The sequence below is a fragment of the Brachyistius frenatus genome, unplaced genomic scaffold (genome assembly GCF_029030835.1).
Source record: "Brachyistius frenatus isolate BFR_SWC_R1_liver_20210118 unplaced genomic scaffold, ASM2903083v1 Contig_277, whole genome shotgun sequence".
Taxonomy (NCBI): Eukaryota; Metazoa; Chordata; class Actinopteri; family Embiotocidae; genus Brachyistius; species Brachyistius frenatus.
In genome coordinates, this window is record NW_027210876.1 from 33,050 (window position 1) to 57,500 (window position 24,451).

At 48.0% G+C, this 24,451-nt stretch overlaps 1 protein-coding gene across 13 annotated transcripts in view; it reads right to left on the bottom strand.

Annotated features, from left to right (window-relative positions):
- LOC138634759 (RNA binding protein fox-1 homolog 3-like) overlaps nt 1-24,451 on the bottom strand; it is a 371,961-nt gene that overhangs the window by 29,007 nt on the left and 318,503 nt on the right. For 11 of the 13 annotated variants that reach the window (XM_069721894.1, XM_069721889.1, XM_069721883.1 and 8 more), the window contains 3 exons: nt 13,079-13,381; nt 5,290-5,433; nt 1,031-1,084 (listed from right to left, as the gene is read on the bottom strand). In XM_069721894.1, the coding sequence (XP_069577995.1) occupies nt 1,031-1,084; nt 5,290-5,433; nt 13,079-13,381 (501 nt within the window). The remainder of the gene's footprint in view (nt 1-1,030; nt 1,085-5,289; nt 5,434-13,078; nt 13,382-24,451) is intronic. The other 2 variants (XM_069721886.1, XM_069721895.1) reach the window with 1 other exon arrangement.

The following is a 24,451-nucleotide window of genomic DNA, read 5'->3' on the forward strand; positions in this document are numbered from 1 at the left end:
ACCTGCATCAAATCTGTCGTTTGGAAATATTCCCCCCCGACAGCAGCACGATACTGACTCCTGTTGGCGAGAGTCAGTACTGCTTCCAATGTTTTTCGGAAAACCCTTTTTTTTTTCAATTTTAAATCTCCAAACATCTCCTCTAATTGTTTTACATGTATTATCTGTATTTTACTCACTGCTGAGAAACTCTGCCTCTCTGAAATGTGCTTTTTATACCCAATCATGTTACTGATCTGTTGCCATGGTAACCTAGTAAACCAGATGTTTTTTTTGTTACACAACTTTTCCAGTCTTTTGTTGTCGATGTCACCGTTTCTTGAGTATGAAAAAAAGGTTGGATGAATGAATGTCTTTAAAGACCTATGACCTGCAGGAGAGGGGGAGGAGTCAGACGGATTGGCTGGTTTTGGTCGTTTCATCAGATTTGTTGACCCCCCCCCCCCCCCAAAAAAAAAAAAAAAAAAAAAAAAAACAACCAAAAAAACCAAAACAGGAAATACAGAATAACTCCATCTTCATCTTTAAACTGGCTCCTTCAAAATGAACTTCTGGAAGCTTCAACCTGATGGAGAAGTCGTCCTGTTTTGTCCACAGTTTGACGCGTGATGGAGAAGCAGTCTTCATTTGAAAATGATCACAAAGAACAAAATGATAAAGCTGAATAAACGCTTTTTTCCCCCCCCCGATCAATGCCGCGGCTTCAAAACAAGCACTTTTCGATAACCATCTGCTCGAGGACCTGCAGCCGGCTGCTGCTGGATTAAGTGAAATGTGAAACAGCTCAATAATAAATTGATTGACAGGGCTAATGATTCACAACTCGGAGCGAGAGCTGCAACAAACAAAGCAAAACAACGGGGAGAGAGGGAGGAAGAGGAAGAGGAAGAGGAAGGAGCGCGGCTGGGGCTCTCCGGCACCGGGCTTAGAGACCAGCGCTCTCCGCCAATGTACACACCGCACTAATGCCATCATTAGGAAACAGAAGAAGTACATGGTAATGAAGCAGCTGGTGTTCTAGTTCACTTACCTTGGATCCTCGCTCATTAAAGATAATCTCCACATCTAAAATCTTTCCAAATTGCTGCGGAGAGAAAAAGAAACAGAGAAGATGGGAGTCAGAGAGCCGCTGCCGACCGGAGAGGAAGAGGAAAAAACAAACAAACAAACAAAAAAAACCATTAAGGCAATATGGAAATGTTACACTTTTTTTTTTTTCGTGAGGAAATGGTGGTCAATTTGCATTTGTTAGCTCTGCAAACAGTTCTGGAAGCCGACTGAAAGGAGAACTCAGAGCTGCTGACTTAACGCCTCCCTGTGTTTCCATCAAAACTCTATGAAATAGGATCACAGTGTTTTGTGCGAGTACTTGATCTTTGATTACAGTGCAGCACAGAAAGGAACGATATTTTGATGTAGTCCGGAGATATACGGAGGGACACACGCACACACACACACACACACACACACACACACACACACACACACACACACACACACACACACACACACACACACACACACACACACACACACACACACACACACACACACACACACACACACACACACACACACACACACACACACACACACACCTGCAGCGTCACCTGGGGAAAACCGACTCCCTCAAATCTCCCGAGCAGATAACGGAGAGTTTAATGGATCGCTCCTCTCCTCTTCACACCTCCCCTCTCTCCTCTCTTCTATTCTTTGGTCTCTCTTTGTTTGTGCTCTCACAGTCAACAGGACGTGGAGGGCCGGTCCCCGGGGGGGTTAACGCGCCGCAGCCTTTTCGATTTAACAGGGCCTGCCTCTCGGATCATTAGAAAAACAGAGGAATGAAAGTAAACTGGTAAGTTCCTCTAATGAGTGGAGTGAAAGCCACTTTTAATTGCTGTCTACAATGGCCGTATTATTTTATTAAAAGTAATTACCCTGTCAAGCGGTCCTCGTCGCCTTCATTTCGGCACAACAGGGAAGCGATGGGCCTTCCATGTGGTCGACGCTCGACGGGCGCGGACGGATCGTTCCACCGCGCCACTAATAGGGGTTAGAGAGGAGCCGGCTATTATCTGGCTGGAGTGAGTGGAGTGGGCTCGAGGAAGCTGAGGGGTTTATGGGTTGGCGGGGGGGAGCATGTGTTTCCTCCCACTTAAAAAAAAAAAAAAAAAGGCTGGGAAGTGCTGGAAGCTTTAAAAAAAAAAAAAAAAAAAAAAAAAAAACTCTGTTTCAGCATCTTCTCTACATGGGAAGAGATTTCTTTTACATCCCATCTACACATCTGCCTCATGTGGCGCTCCAACGCCGGCTCCATCACACACATTTATATCCCAGCGTGATGTCACCCCTTTTTTTCCCGCCTGAGAAGACAACGCGTCCCCGAGTGCTACGTGCAGATGCTAATTGTTTTAACCGAGCGTAATGGGCTCGTGGCGTCGATTAATTAGTTTCAGAGGAAGCCGTCTTTGTGGATTTCCACACGGCGCTGGGGACTGCGCTGTGCGCCGCTCGCCACTGAGCTCATTGCACTGCTGTCCCCACCCACCCACACACACACACACACACACACACACACACACACACGGAAACAGCTGCATCAGCAGCACCGATAAACAATAGCTTCGATGGGAGGAGTCTCTGGAGGGAGAGGCTGCAGCTTCATCCATCCACAGCCTGCAGGAAGCATCCAGCATCGGGGTGAGGACAAAAAAACACCATGTTTTTCATGTTTAAATTAGAGCTGTGTTTTTCTTTGGTTTCCCACTTATTTTCCATTTCCTTATGGATTTCAGTATGTTATCATTTTTAAGTGGCGCTGCGCAGATTCCTGGAATATCTTTTTTTTTTTTTTCTAAATTTGCGCTTAAAATACACGACGGAGAATCAGAAACCGGATTACACAACATCGTGTGCGTGTTTCACGGAGGCTCGTATTTACACAGAAACGAGCGGAGACCAATGAGCTGCTCGCAGTGGAAGAAAAACAAAACAAAAGAAACACTGAAATATTTAAAACTTTGTAGCATGCGTGCAAAAAAAAAAAAAAAAAAAACGTCAGCAAAAATAAGTAAAGCAGGCGTGAGTCACGAGGAATCGTAAACACCGGTATTTTTTCTTCCTCTCCCTGAATGTAATTACGACGGGCCGAGTGTGGAGGCAACAAAGAGACGGAGGCCCGCCACCTTTTGATTAGCCCGGATATCTTTTAGCTCTTCAAGGAAGCTGTAATTACGACACAGTGGGCCCATCGTGTGCGTTCAAACGGGAGTGGTGGTGGAGGAGAGAGGAGAGCATGTCGAGGCAGCAGCAGTCAGTGGTGACAGGCGGGCGGGTGGGGGTGGGGAGGGGAGGGAGAAGGGGAGCGGGAGGGGTGCAGAGGTCCTGATTGCTCCGGGGAGCGCTGTGAGAGGCCCTCGCACGGCGCCGAGAGAAGCGGCGTTGAAGGAGGCAGTCACACAAACGAGGGCACCCCGGAGCAGCGCAGCATGGAGCACGCTAACGCTTCGAGTGTTTTCATTTCCCCACACACACACACACACACACACACACACACACACACACACACACACACACACACACACACACACACACACACACACACACACACACACACACACTTCACTCTCTCTCAGAGATCACAGTTTCTAATTACTGATTAACGTCCGCTGTGGTCGCCCTAATGAGGCCCTTCATTCAGCGCCTCGTTAGGAGCTCGCAGGTTTTCCCCGACACCCTTCAAAACCCGCCGGCGTGCCGGGGCGAGTCCCCGGGAACCTCGCCGCTCGTTTTTTTCGGGGGAGACGGTTCCTCGGATGCCCGTGAAACGGAGCAGATGGGATGCTCCCGCCGCGGACGGCCCTCCTCGGCGAAGCGCCTCGCCGCTCACGCGTGGCGGTGACGGCGTATCGAGCGCCGGCGTGCGCTGCAGAAGCCATTAGAGCTGGAGGGGGATGAGGCGCTGCACGAGGAGAGCCACACAAAGGCCCATTGTGGAGGTCCATGTCGGTGGGTGGAGCGCACACCACCTATCTGCTCGCCCGAGACAATCAATCCCACAATCCCCTGCTACGAGCAGGGGAAGGGGAGGGTAAAGCAAAGGGGGAGGGGGGAAGGACGGGCAACATGTGGGTGAACAGGGGGTGATGGAGGTGATCAATTTTTGCATCATATATCAGCGCCCGGGCGCACAAAGCCTCCGAGCTAATTACTGAGGTGATTTGGATTCCACACGACCGGCACCGGAGTGGGGAACAATAAAGCCGACAATCAGAGCATAGAGAGGGAGAGAGAGCAGCCATGTTTGTCTGCAATTTATAAAGCCACAGCTAGGACTCTGGAGTAATTAATACCATCAGCTGCGTGTTGTCTCCATAACGAACGCCTCTGGATTCTAACGGGCCAATTAGCAGCGTAGCATTTAAAGTACATTTTTGGCAATCGTCTCCCTTCAGATCCATTATCGTTATTGAATTGTGGCTGTTCGGTTCAATTCTTATTGAGGCTTCTGTGAGACGCTGAGCATGAGCTGCTCAACTATTTATTGCCTCGTTAATTGTCCGAGAGACGGAGACGGAGAGGCTTTTTTTTTTTCTTTCTTGATGTGATCTCATTACATTTTGTACGTCCTCTTGAACACGACTAATGCCGCGTTGTCATGGTTACAACACGTGGGCTGTAAAGGTTTGGCGTGGAGGGCGTCTAGAAGCCACGGAGGCTAACAGCTCACCAGGCTAACGTAACGCAGGAGGGAAACGACGATCAACATTTTCCTCGGATGCAATATTTTATCTAAGTTACGCGACTGAAATCACAATATTTTAAGTCAACATCCAACAAAACATGAACCTCCATGACCTCTGACCTTTCCGTAAAGCGTCAGCAAACTCGGGAAGTCGAAGGCTGATAGAAAACTTGTGAGTACCACAAGAGGGCGCCGTTCATAAGAGCATAACTCCCGCTGAGTGACATCAGGACCCGACTCTGACTGATTGAGCCGTTTTTGTTTTCCTCCTGAAAACGTTAACTGGGCGACAGTTGCATCGCCGGCCTCGCTCGTTAAATCAGCAGCTTTGGTTTCTGAGATTTGGCTTCATTTCAAGTTTTAATCAGCCAAATATTCATAGAGATGCAATAACTTCCTCTGACGCTCGCTCGTAGATTCGGGCGACGCAGCGGCGAAGCTTGAACGCTCCGGATGGCGCTGGTTCTTTGCGTTTCGTATGAAAAAGCCAAAAACCGTAAACTGCTCGTTGAGATGTTCACCGGCACCTTGCCGAGGGTACTCACCCCAAACATTTGCCTTAGGTCGGGGTCCCGGAAGCGGAAGGGAATGTTGGAGACGTGTAACCGTTTGGGCTGCTGCTTCTCCGAGGAGTCTGAGTGCTGAAGCTGGAGCTGCTGAGAGCCCTCCGTTTGCGTCACATCATCTGTCTGCCGGAGGGAAACAAACACAGAGAGAAGACACAAGCTGCTCATTAGCTGCTACAGTATACTGTACCTCCTGGTCCTGAAAATACAGGGAGGGGGGAGGAAGGGAGGGGAGGGTGGGGGAGGGGGAGGGAGGAGGGAGGAGGCCCGGCTGACTAACTTACTCAGCGTCTGCTATTTTTCAATCTGGGCGAGAAAAGCCAGAGCGATAAACAGCCGATGACTTATAGTGTCAAACCTGAGGTTGTGCATTACAAATCCACTTATTAATCTCTTGCACTTAGCTCCTGAGCAACGGGCGGAAGATTGAAGGCGCTGACAAAAAGGCGTGGATATAGATCCACGCCGAGGCCCGACAGGTCTAGACTAAGGACACATTATTGGTGACGTTTTTTTGCAAACAGCCGTCGGGGAGCGCGAGGCCCGGAGCCCTTCGACGTTGTTGTCGCCATCGTTATGCGAATGCTGACATTTCTATACAAATGACGTGTCTGATGTCAATGACAAATTCCACTCGTTTCTCCGTGTGACACCTGTGATGGATTTTGCGGCGGCTGCCGGTGGCTCGTCCGTTTAGATGGACCTTGTTTGTTTTTTTAAGCAGTTTTATTTTCGATGGACTAAAAACCTCGTCGGTCAACTGCTCAGTTTATCATCTCGTTTAAACGGGTCTTCCCACAGTATTTTGGCCAAGTAGGTTGGCTAATAGGTAGTTTTTTTTGTGTGATTTGTAACCTGCTGTCTCTGGTTAAAGCGAGCAACTAAACCGTTTCGGTTGAATAAGTAGATCATGTGTGATTATTTGCTTTTTTTCAGAGATTAAATTACAAAAACGAATATCGATAACGATACGGAGCAACGAGGAGCAGCAGGAAGCGAGGACCTTCACGAGGAAGTATTCAGAGTGTCATCAGCATCGCTAACAGCCGAGTGTTCCTGAGCCCATGCGGTGATTTTCACGACAGAATCATGGCTGTTTGCCTTGGGGCTCAAAGAAACATCAGATTTTGGGGTCAAACTCAGGAAATCGTCAACAAAGACCCTTGAAACGCTTCAGAAAGTCTACGGCGATGAAGCGACGAGCCGGGCGAGGTGTTTCTGAGTGACGAGGTGTTTCACGGTTCAAAGAGGGGCGGAGCTTCACTGTCCAACACCGAAGAAGGCGCATCAGGTCAGGAGACACCAGCTGAGTTTTTTCTTTGACGTTGGCGGTGGTTGTGTCACCGTGAATTTGTCCCCCAGCGTCAGACTGTCAACACCGAGTTCCACTGGGACCTTCTGAGGCGTCTGAGGGGAAAACGTTCGCTGCGAACCGCATTAACTGTGGCGCCATGGCAACAAAGTTCTCCAACATGACACACAATCGTTGCCGAATTCAGCTCCCTTCGGCTTCTTTCTGTTCCCTAAAATGAAGTTGGAGCTGAAGAGTTCTTCATTTTTGTTCGCACTTCGTATGAACACGAAGTGTGGAGGCAACGAGGCAATTAGCTTAGCTTAGCTTAGATATTAAAAGCAGATGTAAACAGCTAGCCTTGCTCTGTCCAAACTTGAAATAAAATGTGCAGACTAACACTTCTACCGCTGATTAATTAGCTTGTACGTCGTGCCGGCTCTGCAGCTGGACGCGGTGACTTCCTGGAGTCTCGTCGCTGCCGTGTGCTAAACGCTGTGATTACAAACCACATCTGACACCTCACAGTGGCGCTGGGGAGGAAACCGTTTTTATCTGCCCAAAAAGCTCCAGCAGCAAAAAACACAAATTGCTGTTTGGACATGTGTTTTTATGTTTTTATGACGTTTAAGATATTTCCTTTACTGGACGGTTTGTGCAGATCTACGTAAAAGCACAGCTTCCTTGAGAGAGCGCAGCAGTTACTCTCACGACCACAAGAGGTCACTCATCGGGGAAAATATGAAGTTTGTTTTGGGCATGTGAAGAAAACGAGATGCTTCACTAAACAGCAAAAGCAAATGAAGAAAATGAAGGAAAAAACAAACAAAACTAAGGCTGAATTTGAGCTCTGCGAAGGAGCTAAAGAAGAGAAAGGAGGAGGAGGAGGAGGAGGAGAGACGAGCGAGTGGCAGATATGCTGCACAAAAGCTGTTTGAATGTGATATGTAAACTGCGAGGTCTCCTGGGAAGTGCACTCGGCTGCACGGCAAACACACCGCACACCGGCCGGGGAGTCCCGTACACAGACACAATCTTGTACTGATACAGACGTGAGAGCAGAGAGGAGGAGGAGGAGGAGGAAGAGGAGGAAGAGGACGCTGGCCGAGTACAAACGGTTCAAATGACACACAGCCAGTCACACACCGATAACCCTCACCCTGCTCCCAGGCTGTCAGATGGCTGCAGGCCTCTCCCGGTGATACATTTCCCACCATTTAGGAAATGGGGTAGGGATTTATTCATTATAATTCATCATCACAGTATTATCATTATCATCATGATCGTAATGATGATCGCCTTTATTATTCTCATTATCATAATCACAATCTCCACTGTAATGGCCGTCATTTATTTGGTTTTTATGGCCCATTCGGAGACGGTGACATACATTGTTAGCGGTGACAGTTGTTTGATTCAAGGTCCCACTTTGTCTCCCCTCGCAGCCGTCGCAGGTACAGGAGGTGGCAGCTTCCTCCAGTCCCGGTCCGGGGGTGGGAGGGGCGGGGGAGGGAGGAGGGCTCGGCGGCGGCGTTTCGGACCAGAGGTTAACAAGTGGTAAAGGACACGGGGAGATGTGGCGAGCTGGCCGGTGCCGGACGAGGAGTGGATTTTGTGACGGAGAGAGGCGGGCGGAGGGGTCTTAACTCGGCTGTGTCCTCGCGCGCTGGAGGTTAATAGCCTGAGTAGCCGTGTTGGGCCCCGGGGGTGACACATTGCAGACAGATGCTGGGACCGTGGAGGGTGACAAGGTACCGGAGCCCCGCGGGTCAATCTGTTTCATCGGTCACACATGACACTATCGACCTTTAGCGTATGTTGCCAGACTACTGAGCACCGCTGTCCTCCGGGCTCGGGCCCGTCTGCCTTTTTATCACGGCCGCGTGTTTTCAGACATCCAGATTAACTTTCGCTCGGCGCTCAGACAGGTCAGCGGCGGCGCCGACATCGGGGGCAAACACACATATGGAGAACACAAATACCGAAAGCGCTGACTCCCCCCAAACCAGCCCGGACTGCTTCCCGCTAACTCAATAAGCAGGAGTGTCACCGAGATCCGGGACGGCTGCCTCGGCGCTGCTGCTGCTCCCGAAGGCTCCAACCTGCCTGGTTGTGAGACGTTGGCGTAGCAGTGGGAAATAATTACCTCCGCATTACCATAGGAGGCCACCTTCAGTGGCACTTTACTGTCCCGACAGCTGCTGTCACAGAGGAGGAGGAGGCGGGATGCAAAACACGCCGTCACCGCCAAAAGCCAGCAAAACCTAAGAGTGAGAGAGCTGTCAACTCCAGCAGCTCGCCGGCTTCCTGTTCACTCATTTCTCTAAAAGACTCCCTTGCTGTTATTTGCAAATCGCCTGCAAAGTGCTCTGCTCAGCACTTTCCCCCTCCTCACAGAGTGGCATTACAAGAGCATAATTGAAACTATCTGATTGGACTGCTGCCAAGCAGGTAGATTACATCCGATTAAATAGGAGTTGGGAGGGGTGGGGGTGGGGGAGAATTATAATGCCTGAGCTTCAATTCATTATTTTCCCCTTCTTGTCTTCTCCTCTTGTTTTTTGTTTTTGTATTTTTCAACCCCAGAGCCTCTCGTTCATCTCAAGAAAACCAAAGGCAGAGGATTTATTTAGAGATTTAGAGCATCGAGGCCCAAAATATCTCCTCCACCTTTCTGTAAGACCCGTTCATCGTCTGCGTGGACGACGTTGGGCTTAAATCTCTCAATCATTAGTACCAACTGTGTTTGACAAATCTCCGGTTCTTTGATTTAAAAAGAGCCGACTACAACTTTCAGCATGTGTTTCAGTCAAATCTTGAGATTCTGGCTCACTTTTGGACGAACTGAGTAATTGTAGCACGATGTTTTGGTCCCAGCTGCTAATGGTGAAGTAGTTTTACTACAAATCTGAGTGACGAGCTCAAGATGACAACAATAACGTCAATCTGTCGTATCTTCAAAATATAAATTGAAAATAATAAAACAAAAACAAAGAACAAACAAGTATCATTTGAGTATACAACAAGTTCTTATACTGTTGTCAGATAAAGTCACTCCTTCTTATTAGTTTTCTGGAGGTCCATCTGAAAATAATCCCTCATTCATTAGAAAATAAGCCTCAAAAAGACCTGTTGTTTTAGGGGGCGTGTCTGTTTGATTGACAGGCCTGTGGTGCAGTCAGGTTACAGCTATCGGTGGGCGGGGTGTGATATCGTCGGGTTTCCAATTAGATTGTGTCACATCCACCGTTGGCTCCTCCCCCAGCTCGTCCAAATATGGTCACTTCCTGCTCCAAAAAAAACCCTAAAGATGGCGACTGGAAGCTTCAACAAACCAACGGGGGGAGTTGTTACTTGGAAAAAAAAAAAAAAAAAACATTCACTGCAGCTGGAAAAAACTCTGCAAGCACCGAATGTGCATTAATATGCAGTTTAAAGTCGTCTCTAACTGGTGCACTACTTCCTCCCGATTACCACAAACTACAACATCTACATGTTTTCTGAAATTACAGCGACTTGTTAAAAAGAGAAGCTGCATATCTGCAAGCAGACAGAGAGGGGAAGTCCAAGTTCTGTTAGTTTTGTCTGTTTTAATGGGATTCAGTCTAATAAAATAAAATAAAACAACACCATCCGTATCCTCTAAAACGATCCAGAGGGGTCTTTATGTTCAGGGGATCTTTGAAATGTGAGTTTACAGCAGGCAGGAATCGTGGACTCCTCCCACTTGGAGATAGCGCAGTCATCCTCTTTTAATGGCGGCCTACATGCTGCCATCAGCAGCGTCTCTGAAAGCGACACCCCGGCGGGGTCTCAATCCCTCAAACACAGCTCATGAGACGCGAGAGAGTGTGTGTGTGTTCTCGTGTGTGTGTGTGTGTGTGTGTGTGTGTGTGTGTGTGTGTGTGTGTGTGTGTGTGTGTGTGTGTTATCACAGTCCCCCAGAATCCCCTTTGGAAAGTCTTGGTGCCGCTGACACGGGGGCTGTGAAAAATCTGGAATTGAGTGCTGCCCTAACGCCACTGCCTTAATTTGTTATCTGAAAAGAGAATGATTACTCATGAAATTCAACCAAACCTCCGACTATTTGAACTGAGCCAGATAACGAGCTCCGTTTTCTCCTTTCTCTTTTTTTCTCCTCTCTCCCTGGCAGCCCTCTCGCTACCCTCATCTCCAAGGATTTGGAGAGAAAGTTGGGGGCTGCCTCTCTCTTCCAGTCGAGTCGCCTGGCTTTCAAGTCGGCTTGTTTGAACGCGACGCTGAGCGAAGGTCCCCGGAGGTCCGCCGGGGCTCTGGACAACGCCACCTTTTACTGGTAGACACGGGGGGGTGGAGGGGGCAGACAAGAGGAGAAGGAGAGAGTCGCGGCGCCTCATTAAAAACATACAGACTCTCCGATCTCTGCAGGGACTTCCTCACACAATCCATACATGTCGCTGCTCTCCTTTTCTTTTGTTAAGTCTTTAAGTCGGGCGAGATGTGCAGCGCAAAGCGTCGTCGTGGGGTTGGAGGAGCTGGCTGAGCGCGGTCGAGCCGAGGGAGGATGAGGATGAGGAGGATGAGGAGGAGGAGGAAGAGGAGCTGCTCTGCTCCACTCCTCAATCTGCGCCTGCTCCTGCAGGGCGTCCTAATCAAAAGGCGCCCGGGCCAACAGGCCGGGTCTGACATCAACGCAGCGGTGGGCGACACTGCAGCAGCGGCCCCCGAGGATCAAGACTCTCTGTTTACACCCCACTAATCTCATCCCCCCTCCCCCCACGAGAGAGAGGAAAAAAAACTGAAAAGAGAAAGAAGACGGGTGGAAGTAGGAGAGAGAGAAGGAGAAGCTCTCATCTCTCCACGGCCGTCGTCTCTGGGCTTTCTTCACAGCGGGTGGACACATGAAATGAAATCAAATGGAGAGAGCGAGAGAGACGGAGGAGTGGTGTTCGGTGTCGGCGGGGGAAGAAGAAGAAGAAGAAGAAGAAGAAGAAGAAGGAGGAGGAGGAGGAGGAGGAGACCGAACCGCCTGCCAAGTCTCTCCTCACTGTTAAACCCTCTTTGTGTGTGTCAGCCATTTACTGTAAGTGCAGCACACAACGGCGACGGGAGCCGTCGCACAAACCTCCGAACCAAACGCGGCCGCATTACAGGCCGCCGCCGAAGATGATGATGATGATGATGATGATGATACGCTGTTGTGCCGCGTAAGCACTTTTTCCGCCAGCCAAACACTTGCAGCACTTTCAGAGTTATTAGGAGCGTTTCTTTGCGGGTGGAAACCCTCCCCCTGATCCGTCGCGGAAGGGACGTGACCTCGCCGTGACCTCCCGTAGCAGCAGGCGGCTTCGTGTAAAATTTAAATTTAAAAAAAGGTAGAAAAGAAGGTCTTCTTAATTTTTTTTTTCAGACACCTCTCTGAAGTTGGGAGTGAAGTCGGGCTCCCTGTTTCATCTCCATCTGCCGCTCCGCTGAAGGTAATTCGCAGGTCAAGTCGTTTTTATGTAAGAGCATCGGTACACAAGAATCAAATGCACGATACATAATTTAGGAGTTCACTCGCTTACATCGCCAGAGGTTTGTTTTGTGCTCACAGTGCCGGAGCACGCAACTCGTGAAAGACGGGAGAGCATCATCAGCTCCTGGCAGATAATTAGATGATCTGAGAAATATATATATATATATATATATATATATATATATAGATATATATATATATAATGTGTCTGTTTTCAGACTCTGAAGAGGGCGTCGGCCTCTGCAGGTCCTGCAACGTTCATACAAATAAATAAAACAACTCAGGTGGACGTGTTTTTTTTTTTTTAAAGGGAGCCACCGAATGTTTTTTTTTTTTCTTTCATTTTAGGAGTCAAATTCACCTCCATCATCAAACAGCGAGTCGGGCCCGGACATCAAAGTGCTGCTGCAGCTCCTCATGAATGCAGCAGCGCCGGAGACTCTCGGTCTTTAACCCTCCGCCCTTTTTCATCAACACACGTGTTCGAGGATGCACCAAAAAAATAAAGAAACAAACATGCGAATCACGGAGGAGGAGAAATGAAATGTGCTCCACGCGTGCAACAAAACTCTCCGACTGCATCTTAAAATGAAAAAAATATACTGTTTTCAAAACAGATGGGGCGACATTTGGATTGTAAATTATGCATGGAATAATTTACAGTGTGTTTAAAATCTTGTATAATTATATCACATTAGGATTTCTGTTAATTAAAGGTGACATTAAGGCCTTATATTTTCACTACTAAATCAGATTTTAAACTCCAAACTTATCGAATGTGCTGCAGGACTGAGTTTCGGGGTGAATTTGTGGATAATGCTTCGGCTTCACCGCAAAAAAACAGCAGACGATGAGAGTAAAAGTCAGAAAACGGGCTTCGGCCGTCGGGGTGTTGGGGGGGAGGAGGGGGTACAAGCAGACAGAAAGGAGAACATTTAGCAAAAAGGAAAAAGTGAAGAAGAATGAGAATATATTTTTACTTGCTGACAGCGTGTTGAGAACAGTGTTTGCAGGTGATGGAGGACACTGACCGGTGCGGTCGTGGTGGCGGTGATGGCGGGCGTGCTGCTGTCGCTGCCGGCCGGCTCGCTGTGTGTCTGCGTGGGCGTGTACAGGGTCATGGCGTGCTCGGGCACCCGGCTCTGCCCGGTGTAGTCCGGCGTCGGGAGCGCGTGCGGCGCCGCGAACTCGGCGGGGATGCCGTTCTGTGGGGGGGGCGGGTACTGGGCCGGGGTGTACGGCTGGGCCATCGCTTCTGGGGGGTTGGTGGCCTCTTGGTTACCCTGCGAGATAAAAAAAAATAAAATAAAAAATAGAAACAACACACACGTTAGAGCTGGAAGTGAAGAGCACATCGTTTGACTGGAGCGAGAGAGAAGTGCGAGTTGTCCTGCAAAAAGCAAACGAAGTCGGAGAGGAAACAGCCGTCGCATCGCATCTCGGCCGCGATTAGAGGCCTCCTTGATCTCCGCTAATGAACACAGTTTACGTTGTGGAGCACGGCTCGCTGTCGGAGGGGCAGGAGTCAGGGGGAATCTCCGTTGCACTTGTGGCGAAGCACAAGAGGAAAGATCAATTAATTGATAAAATTTTGATTAGGGCCTTTGATTTCGATGACAGGTCCGTTAAAAGCAGCAGCTGCTCCCTCTCTCGCCGAGCTCCGCTTTCATACTTGTTTTTTTTTCTAACGGCAGTCTGAGCGCCGCCCCCCTACCCCCTCCTCCTCCCACCACCTCCCTCCACCTCCCTCCACCTCCCTGCGCGCCTTTGTTTCTATCTCAGGTTCTCACGGGGGGATTTTCGGAGACAAGTGCCAAAACGATACCCGAGTTTTTAGCAACACCACTTCTCTAATTTTTTTGATGCCTCTTTGAAATCTAAAAACTAACTTTGAGACGTTTTCTTTTTGTTTTTTCTTCCTCAAAATAAAACCAACCAAAAATCTGAGAAACAAATTCGAAATGGAGACACTTTTCAGTTGGCAACCAAAAAAGGTTTGTCCCCTCGTCTTCCTCCCGGACCCGCTCGGTGTGTCTTCGGCACCACACGTGTGTTTTCTGCTTCCTGACCGTGATAGATGGCCCTTTGCGACGCGGCGGCTTCACAGACCTTTTGTCTCGTGTGGATGATTCAGATGACGAGCTCCAGACTTTCTTCCGGCCGGTGCACTCGGTGTAAAACTTGGTAATGGCCGGACTAACAGAAGTGTCTTATTGTTTGCACGAGCACGAAGCCTCTGTGAATCCCGACTAATGAGCGGAGCGGCGAGATCGGCGGCGCCGCAGCGGATATCTATCCCAACATTTAAAAAAAAAAACGCAGAGGGAAAAGGTGAGACAATAACAGCGAAATCCAATAACACCCCCTGCAAATACCCTCAATCAAATTTAAAGATACAGATCATGCGAGCTCGACGCATAACTCTTTGGATAAGAGAGGAGGAGGAAGGAGCAGCCAGGAGAGGGTTTATGATTGGAGAAAAACAATAACAGTAAACAGATAGAGAAGTTTCTTCTTCTTTTACAAGCTGGCTGGGGATGAGAGATAGTAGATAAATGTCTTTTATTCCTCTTCTTTTTTTTTCTTTGCTGCTGTGGTGTTTGGCCCCTTCTGCAGATTTTCCAAAGAAAGCCGAGTAAGAGGAGGCTGTGCTTTTTAATGAGAGCCGAGCAACACGATGCTGTAAATGTAGTGGAAATAATTCTGCTCTGACGTGTTGGCAAACAAACCTCGACCCAAACTGCGCTCTGCCAATTAAAGAAATGCTCCATTATCTAAATGAAAAAAGGGAGAAGGAAGAGGAGGACTGACCAGCTTCCTGCTCCTCTGCCTGTTGCAGCCTCCTATAACCTCCTGCAGCCTCCTATAACCTCCTGTAGCCTCCTATAACCTCCTGCAGCCTCCTATAACCTCCTGTAGCCTCCTATAACCTCTTGTAGCCTCCTATAACCTCCTGCAGCCTCCTATAACCTCCTGTAGCCTCCTTTCACCTCCTGCAGCCTCCTATAACCTCCTGCAGCCTCCTATAACCTCCTGTAGCCTCCTAAAACCTCCTACAGCTTCCTGCAGCCTCCTATAGTCTCCCGTAGCCTCCTGCAGCTTCCTGCAGCCGGCCAGGCCTCCAGGCTGCTCCTGCTGCAGGAGCGGACCCTGCCTGACCTAATCCCTCCTTCTCCTTCTCATTCTATTATACTTCTATCTCCTCTGTCTCTCCCTCAATCCCCCGCCCTCCTTCCCTTTCATGCTCATCTCTTCCTCCCTCCTCTTTTTTTATGCAGAAAGTTTTTTAATCTCTACCCCTGTGCTCTACTTTTCCTCTCCCTCCAGTCATGGCATTATATAACTCACTTGCATTGCGGGGCATCCTAATTCAAGGAAGCTCTTGATGTTGGCAATTTTCAACTTCTAAGCACCCATTTTTTAAAGGAGGACGGGGTTGGTTACCTAAAAAAAGACGCTACCTCCTGGTGTGACAGCTGAAAGTACAACAACGATCCGGCGTCCTCCTTTTGTTGTTGTTTTTTTGTTTAAAGGCGTCAGCGCGCTCGACAGTCCGGCCGACGCGGAGAGCTCAGCGGCCCGGAAACAAAGAAGGTGGCGTGTTCCCGCATCAAACGGCGCTCACGTCATTAAAGAGATCAAAGCGTCTCTGTGTCTTTTATTTAGTCACCGTCAGGACCGCTGCCCGTGAACCGGATCGCTGTTCTTAAAGAATCCACCGAGGACTGTGTTTACATGTCGTAGAGCTGCCAGAGCTTCACACTGCAGGACAAACGCTTCTGCCTGTTTTTTTGGGGAGCCTCATTATGCCGGCTGGGTTCCTCTGATTTAATGCAGGATATGGTGGCACCGCAGGCTCTCAAAAAATACCCCAAACACAGTCCTCATTAGTTTTTCAATGAGTTCCCCGCGTTGGTAGAGGAGGTGTGTTGCGGATGAATGCGGGGGTCATGCAGCACGGAGGTTTTGCTGCAAAGCAATGCGCCGCCATATTTCCTGGAGCGTGGGATTTTTTTTTTTTTTTTTCAAAATTCACGTGATTTTTTTCGCCGAAAATGTCATCGGGATTACGGATTAACAGCATAAAGTACGTGTCTTCAAACAAAACTCACTTTATTAACAAAAATAACTCCTCATTTACAAGCAGAAAGGCTCTGCTCCTGTTTTCATCACCACATAAAACTCAACAAGAGGAGAAACAGGAAGTGACGGGGTTTGTGGGACATGTGGTCTTCACATTAAAATGATCTCATTAAATACTTATTATCAGAGGAAGTGATTCCATAAAACTGTGTTCAAATAATTTTATACTCATGTCAAGTTGTAAGAGACTGCATTTTGTTTTTGTGCAGACAAGTCGGCCTGTGTGTTGAATTAATATGAATTAAACAGCATCTGAAGCTCTTATTTTGATAGTCGTTGTTTCTATATTCACTCAATTTTATGCAAAAAAAAAAACCCCTCTCCAAAATGTTCTCAAATTACATCGAAATTTTTGAGTGAATCCGAGTGATCGTACCGATCCTTAAAAAAAAAAAAAAACTTCCTGAAGGGACTTGAATGTACATGCATGAGCTGCGTTCTCTTCATCTTCCAAATCGATAAAAGCCAGAAAAATGACGATCCGCGAGCCGAAAAGAAAGTTAGAGATGAAAATATTGTTCATCTCGGCCGCCATTAATAACAATTTGATGCCAATCCGGCAGAGTGGTGCACGAAGCCGCATCCTTGCCGCCGCAAACACAATTAGGTCGGACTTAAACTGTTTAGGTAACGAAGTTGGAGGAACGATGACGGAGTGCTGAAGATGTGGAAAACACACGAGTCCGGTTTGGACCGGATCAGCTGGTGGACGATGCTACTTTCTGCTGAGCACATTGTTAAAGGGGGAGATTGTAGTTTCTGCTATTTATCTGACACTTCCTTAGTTGAGGGAAACCTCTGATGTGAGTCCCGACACGTCCGACCCAACTTGTTAAAGCATCATCTGCCTTTCGAGTGTCCCTCGGCGGCTTCGGGTCAGACGACTTCGAGTAGCTGTGCTCACAAGGGGCTCGTATCTGTGTCGGGTCCGCTTTTTTTTTTTTTTTTTTTTTTTTTTTGAGCCTTAAAACAAGCGCAGAGGACTGAGACGGAGCCGAGTGACACACAAACAGGATAACAGCCCCGGAGAAAGAAACACGACCAAAGTGTTGTAGCGCCGGCGTCGCTGCTGTTTCAAAGGGGCAGCGAGGCAAAAAAAAAAAAAAAAGCAAGGGAAGGCGGAGAGCGCGAGCCTCATTAGTGAAACACAAAGTACCACTGGCTCCTCGTATGATCTTCGCCTTCCTCTGATGTATGTGACAAACGAGTTATTCAACTGGAAATGAACTGGGAGAAGAAAAAAGGACCCCATGCAAATCGGGGGGAGTTGTGCTCGTCCCAGTGCGGCCGCGAGAGCAAATCTTTTTTTGGTGAGGGTGGGGAGGAGGAAGAGGAGGAGGAGGAGGAGGAGGAGGGGTTCCCGGCGAACATCGGCGGTGATGAAAAGCCCTCCACGACAACCCGCTCAGGTACGTCTGGTCTCGCTGAGAGAGATCGCCGCCAAGTGTTTCTCCACCTGTTTATGTCCCAGAGTGGCACTTTAATGCCCCCCCCCCCCCCCCCACCACCACCTCTACAGCCACAAGCTGCCGCAAACCTCATCTCCACAGGCACGAAGAAAAATCGCGACCGGAGAGAGAGAGAGCGACCGTTATCGATCCACCATCCTGCTCCGAACCCCCCCCCCCCCCCAATCCCCCTTCTCCTCCTATTACTGGAGAGCACAATAAAAAACACTATCTCTAATCTTAAGCACTCTCCTCGTGTAAAATTGGATTGGAAACCCCGTACTTAAGGAGATCACTTCTGGAGCGGAGATTTCTTTTTTTTTTTTTACAGTTGGGAGCCAGAGAGGTCGGGGGAGGCCTGGTGGCGATGCCCACCGCCGAGAGGAAAAACTCCCAGCGTCCACTGCTCCAAAAGAGAGTAAGATACAGACTCTCACCCCCCCCCACCCCCCTCCCTCCCCCGCACGCCGTAGATCGGTCAAGACCGCACGACTCCATCCTCAGCAGGTACGGCGGCTTGGCGGCTCGCCAGCGACCCGTGATCCTCTTTAGCAGGCGCTGAGAGGCCATGTGCAAATACAGGAGCTGTTAGGGAGGAACTCATAACGGCAGAGTGCCACGGTGAGAGGAGGGGGAGGGAGGAGGGAGGAGGAGGGGGGTCAAAGAGCAGCCGCCGAGGCAAAATACGGCGCGGCGACTAATTACGTTGCATTGAATCCGGAGGGAAATCACTCAAATGGGAGCGGCGCTGATCAATCGGAGCGATAGGAAGGCGTGATGGAGAGGGCAGCTTTATGGCTGCGGATCATTTCTCCTGCTGTACGACAGTGAAGAAGCAGGAAATATATATAAATATATATATATATATAAATATAAATATATATATATATATAAATAACGCTGCTATATACGTGCAGCAATTCAAACAGATTTATGAGTTGAGCGTTTCTGCAATAATCCAAACAGATGAATACTTAACGTACGACGAGGAGAAAATGTACATGAAGAAAAAGTTGCCTTGTCAGACAACGGAACGTTTTTTATTTTATTTATTTAAGCGAACTTTAAACCCAAGAATCGTCGCGTCATCCCGAGTCTCCTCTGTTTCTCTCATTTTGGTTTTTAATGACCGGCTGATTGTGACAGCGGCACAACTTGTGACAACAATCCCGCCGGCGGGAGAGTTTTTTTGGTGTTTTTTTTCGCGCGCGAGGAGTGCAACGCCAACGTGCAGCAATCAGTTGATGCAACACGAAAGAAACACCGAGCGGGTTTTTTCTCAACCAGCTGCGTTGAAGAGAGAGAAGAAAAAAAAAGCCTCTTGTTGTTTGAGCATCGGTTGGGTAGATGCTCGGTTAATTGTAGCCCCGCGCGCTGCAGACAGGCAGGCAGCAGCCGAAGAGGGGGGTGGGGGAGGGAGGGATGGGGGGTGGTGATGATTTCCACGGGCAACTGGCATTCATTTTGTCTCGAAGGCGCATAAATAAAGGCTGTCTAGCCGGGTCCATTTTAATTAGGCGAGCCACAAGATCGTACTCTCCAAGTCTCTCTTGTTTTTCGCGCTCACCGGAGGCGGCGAACACGCGTGTTAATTACAAACCGCACACGGAAGTGGATCCAAGGTGAGCGACGGGAGACACAAAAAGATGAAGAAGAAGAAGAAGAAGAAGAAACTCAGAGGAGGTAAACAACAACAATAGCAACAACAACAACAACAAAAGCAAAACACCTTCGGCGGAGCTTCTCATGATGAGGTACATATTTGGTGCAACAGCGGCTACTCCCCCGTCCACTCCCCCCCCCCCTCCCCCCGAGTCAACCAATTACAGCGAGCGTGCAGCCCAGTTCAGTTTAATGAAGATTCACACACGAATCCAACTCTTCCTCCCCACTACAGTCGGTTTATGGTTTCAAACAGGAGTGGGTTATTGTTTTGTCTCACATTTCCTCCCCCTTTTCCCCGTTTTTTGTGTCGCCCCCCCCCCACACCCCACCCCCATCTCATTTATAGAAAAATCAATTCATGAAAATAAACACCGGGTGTCTTCGCCCCGCGTCCCGACTCAATTTAAGATTTTGCGCCCGTTTTTTCTTTTTCCGAGAGGCTTTAATCGTTTTCACGTGTCACATACGTTTCATCCCCTCTAACGTGATTTTTCCTCGTTATTGGGAGCACTTATTTGCTCCGCGGCCCTTCTCGGATTGGAAGGTATTAAGAAGGAGAGTTCATTTTCCCCCTCAATCCCTTGCTGATTTCTTCATTACATTGCGGCGGAGGCGGCGGCGTGCCGAGATGGGAGCGCTCTTAGCGCCGCGACGAGCGAGTGTTACTATACCTCAGAGACGCCGCGGCGCCACTTAATAAACAGAGTAGACGGAGGATCACTTTGAACTCCTGTGACATGTAATGAACCTGTCTGTCTTCGGCACGGCGGCGGCGGCGCCTGGGCTCGGGCGCTGCGTGGTAGAAAAAAAAAAACCTGCAGATAAATAAATAAACAAATCAACAAAAACACTACCAAATAAGCCTGGAGGCCTCTGTGAAAAAGCCATCAGTTACACATGGTTAGACTCAGCGCTTTGCCAAACGCCATAAGAGGAGATAATTGTCTGTTGCAGTGCCGTTGCCTCTTTTGTTGCATAACAGATATTTACATCTGGGACTAATTACGCCGCGCCGGGTGTCAGAATTTCGGATTAACTCGTAGGATGCATCCGGTTTGGTGTTTCGGAGATGAAACCGACGGCGTGTGCTCCTTTTGACCTCATCAAAAAAAAAAAAAAAAAAAACTTTTTCCATCCACTTCTTACATTTTCCTTCTAAAGTTGTCAGAACGAAGTGATATCGATGTGTTCTCTATTAAAAAATCCTCCGGAAAAAACTGAATGACTTCTTTTGGAGATTGCTATTGATCCCTCAAGATAAAGACCCGGATCAAATGAGAACTGATAAACCGAACCGGCGGGACGTTCTGTCATTCTGGTCATAGAAACCCGTAAATCAATTCCTCCTCCTCCGTCGTGGTCGTCGTCATGCCGACTCCTCCGACTGCTGATGAGTCCTCGGAGAGTCTCCCGGGAAAAAAAAGAAGCCAACATTTGTTTTAGAATCAGCTGATTGTCATGTTAATTCGGTGCATGTGGGAGGGGAGGATGGGGCGGTGGTGGAGGGAGGGGGTGGGGGGGGGGGGTTACGATACCGAGGCCAGAGTTCCTCGTGGGGACAAGATGCCATTACTTAAGCATGCAGAAATCTCAACATGACATTCCTTGACCGCTGCGACAATGGCAAACATATGCAAATGAAGCGGAGTGCCACTCTCATTACGACCCTGTCAAGACACCTCCCACCGGACCCCCGAGGATGCTGGGAAGCCGAGGAGGATTGTGGGGAGGAGAACAGGTGGGGAGGGGAGGAGGAGGGGGGGGGGCGTTATCTCTCCGATCCGTCTCCTTTCCACTGGCCTATTTTTTTCCTTTCTCTCTTTTTCTTGTGTTTCGCTCTGCACTGGAAGGAGGGACAGGTTTACATGGGCGGGATCCTTTGAAGTGAAAATGCTCCCCGCTGTAGCCAAAGCTCATCTAATCAGGGGCTAATTCCAGTTATTAAGATTTGAGAGATAACTTTGATTCATCACAGTCCATCTACCCCGATCGGTTAATCACTGTCGCGCTAAGCTCTTTTTTTTTTTTTTTTTTTTTAAGTCATCCTTTTGTTTCCGCTCCCTCTGGCACGCAGAGTGGGGGGGGAGGGAGGGGGGGGACAGAAAGAAGAGGAGAAAAGATATTAACAATATTAATGACCCGTGATTCTCGTCTCCTTAATGAGAAGGGTTATTAACTGTGATTATCCGTGATGAAATGCCGGTAATTCTCGAAAGCTTGAGAAAACTTGTACGATCACTTGTCTGCTGATTTGCTCCTGTGATGTTTAAGAAAAAAAAAAAAAAGGGGGGGGGGGAGAGGGGAGAGGGGAGAGGAGGATAAAAAGGGATGAATCCGAACTCTGAAGAGTTTCTCCCTCTTTTTTAAAACCACCGTGTCGCCGAGTCCTCCGATGGCTAACGAGTCGTGGGGGGATTGGGTTGTGGGGGGGGGGGGTGTTGAACCCCTGCGCCCACCCATCTTCGCCGGTTGACACTGCTGAGTGGCTGTTTGAAAACACCTTCTCGCACCCAGAAGATCCCTGATGCAGCATTTCCAACCGCTCTCTCTCTCTCTCGTTTTTTTTTTTCCCCGTTCCAATTATAGGAAGTTGCATGCTGGTGGAGTCCCTGTCGGCTCCATATGATTCCCTCAACGGAGGGGGGGCGGGGAGGGGGGTGTCTGGTGAATCATTGATGTGCAGTCAGACTGTTTCATTGCAGATCTGTGTGTGTGTGTGTGTGTGTGTGGGGGGGGGGGGGTTAGCAGTAGACAGATAACAATCCTGAATTATGCATGTCTGTCCCCTGTGAGGAGTTGAGGAGAGGAGGGGGGGGGGGAGTTTGGATGGCAACGGGGACGAGCCACATTTTCTGCCCCCCCCCCTCCTCCCCCCTCTCCCGGGGGAGAAATTTGTATAGAAAAGAGGAAGGTGCGAGAGGACCACCGTGAGCGCCTCTCTTTAACTCCTCCGACGACTTCGGGAACATATTTGTCAGATATTCCTTTAAAAAAATAAATAAAATAAAAGCATCTCTGCGCCGCGCAAAAACAACAAACCCTCCTATCGCCCCTCCTCGAATTACACTGCATCACACAAACACCTGCTGGGCCCCCGTTTTAGATAATAATCCTATTTCTACACGCCAGTGCGGCGCTCCGACGGCAGAAATTGGATTGTTTGCATTACTGACCTGTGGAGCAAAGCAGTCTGGGTAAAAAAAAAAAAAAATTAAAAAAATAAAACAGCCTCCAGGCTTTATTAGATCCAATCGGTCTTTTCATAAACAAAACCTTACTTTTCATAAAAGGTACAAAAATACATAAATTAAAAAAAACACGGTGACTAAATGTGGGTAAGGCAGCACTTTCTGAACACACTCCATTTATTTCCTCCAATTAAATCTCTTTAATTGGATTGAGGGCTGGCACCTGGTTTACACTCTGTCAACCACGCAATCCACAATAATTGATGCCAGAGCTGGTGTGTGTGTGTGTGTGTGTGTGTGTGTGTGTGTGGCGATGGGGGAGGGATTTAGAGCATGTCTCACTACTCCGCCATTTCACTCTGATCAATTTATCAATGGCCCGCCAGACAGGAAGTGCCTCTCGCACGGATCGTTCAGGAAAATAAAAGCAGAAATCTACAGAATGCCTTTTATTTTCATTTTTTTTGTGAGTTTTCTTGTCGGAAAACGTGTTTTTATTGTTCGGTTTGTGCTCCTGAAAGCGTGAACGCGCGCATTGTTTAACGCCGTCGGAGCTAATTCAACCACTTTATCTACCATCGGCTAATTAAATCCACAACAACACATCATCTTTCATAAGCTCACAACATGTTGCTATCTCGTATCTCAGGTTGCAACCATCTTGCGCGGTGATCTGAATTAATTACATATCAGTCCCTCCAGGAGTTTTTATTTTGTGTGTGATTGCTGCGATCCCAAAACGTTTGATTTTTGCAGCAGATTTGATCATAAATCAGTTTCAAGGACCTTTTTTTTTTTTTTTTTTGCGTAAAATTGCAGGAATTCGAGAAAGTCAAGGAAATAAAAAAATTTGATTTCTTTTAAGCGCTACCTGATAAAGGAATAAATATGTAATCAGTTTCCGTGATAATAATCCTATGTCATAAAAGCTGCGTATCTTTCCAGAACAGACAGTCTGTGACTTTAATACAGAAACAACTACTTTCAAAATAAGAGCTTTAGATGCTGTTTAATTCATGTTGATTCAACCGACTGGACGCACACAAGCAAAGTGACGTCTCCGACAACTCGACGTGGGTATAAAACTAATTTGTAATATGGAATCACTTCCTCTGATAATAAGTATTTAATTAGATCGTTTTAATGTGAAGAGCACAAACACTTCCTGTTTCTCCTCTCGTCGTTGAGTTTTATTTGGTGATGAAAAGCAGATTATTTTTGTTAATGAAGTGAGTTTCGTTTGAAGATATTTACTTTATGACGTCGATACTTTCAGCTTCTGCTGATGACTTTATTTTTTTTGCGGAAAAATTGCAGGAATAATAATAATAATAATAAAAAATGTGCACGCTCATGCAAATACCGCTGAGCTTGCATGAATGTGCGTTAATCATGTTTCCCGAAGGGACTTAAGGAATACACTTAAAGACTTTTTTTAAAAGGATCTGTGAAGTCTGCAACGTATATTTCTTCTTCATTTCATGCCTGAACCTGCAGACCGACGGCGAACCGAAGCCGCCAAATGAATGCGGAGGAGTAAAAGATCAAATATCCTCCGAAATGAGGAATTAAATTGAATAAAACGGACATATATGAGTACAAAAGTCCTACTTAAGCTCATTATTTGCTTCGAATGTTCTCCGTTACTTTGCACATGAAGTGTAAAGAGAAACAAAACAAAAAAATGCCCGCCTTCACATAAACGTACGTTTTAAAAGTTCAAACAAATACTAATGCGGCGGATTTACATTCATAGCTTGCGAGGCGCGGTACATATGTGAATATGCACACCTACAGAACTCATACCCCAAACCCCCCCCCCCCCCCTTCCCCTCCTTCACCCACTTCCTGAATGCAAATGACAGCATACCGTGAATACAAATGGTGTGCACCCGCATGTGGAAACACA